Genomic DNA, 601 nt, shown 5'->3' on the forward strand with positions numbered 1-601 from the left:
CAGTTTGGACATCTGCAGCGGCCCACCCACTACAATACCTCTTGGGACTGGGCTCGATTTGAGGTCTGCCATGGGGTGGTGTGGGGTGGAAGGTTTGGCTCCTCCCTGGCTGGGGAACGACTAGTTGTGTGGTATGGGGTGAGGAGGCACGTGATGGTTCCTAGCATGTATGCCAGGCATTGTGCCAAATGCTTTATGTTCAGTTTGATATTCATGCCCATTTGGTGGGGTAAGTACTCTTAATCCACCTTTCCCAGATGAGGGACTGAGGCTTAGACAGGCTGTGTGGTGTGCCCAGGGCCTCCCGAGGTAAGAGCTGGAATTCAATCAGTCGTGAGGTCCCAAAGCATCCCTCAGTCTAGGACTAGGAGCTCTGGAGCACACGGAGGAGGGGGGCCACCAAGTAGGTCTCTGATCTACGCTCCAGGTGTGGGCCCACCGCTGGATGGATCTGTCAGAGCATGGCTTTGGGCTGGCTCTGCTCAATGACTGCAAGTATGGCGCATCAGTACGGGGCAACGTCCTCAGCCTCTCGCTGTGAGTGGGGGGCTGCCCCAGGGACTGGTATGGGATCCTGGTCTTGCCAGGATAGAACTGCAGC

General features: G+C 56.7%; 1 protein-coding gene across 1 annotated transcript in view; it reads left to right on the forward strand.

Annotated features, from left to right (window-relative positions):
- MAN2C1 (mannosidase, alpha, class 2C, member 1) overlaps nucleotides 1-601 on the forward strand; it is a 12,289-nt gene that overhangs the window by 10,544 nt on the left and 1,144 nt on the right. Inside the window, 2 exon segments of the mRNA XM_010843326.1 lie at nucleotides 4-63; nucleotides 428-537. Of these exon segments, the coding sequence (XP_010841628.1) occupies nucleotides 4-63; nucleotides 428-537 (170 nt within the window).

The sequence above is a fragment of the Bison bison genome, unplaced genomic scaffold (assembly GCF_000754665.1).
Source record: "Bison bison bison isolate TAMUID 2011002044 unplaced genomic scaffold, Bison_UMD1.0 scf7180017864181, whole genome shotgun sequence".
Classification (NCBI taxonomy): Eukaryota; Metazoa; Chordata; class Mammalia; order Artiodactyla; family Bovidae; genus Bison; species Bison bison.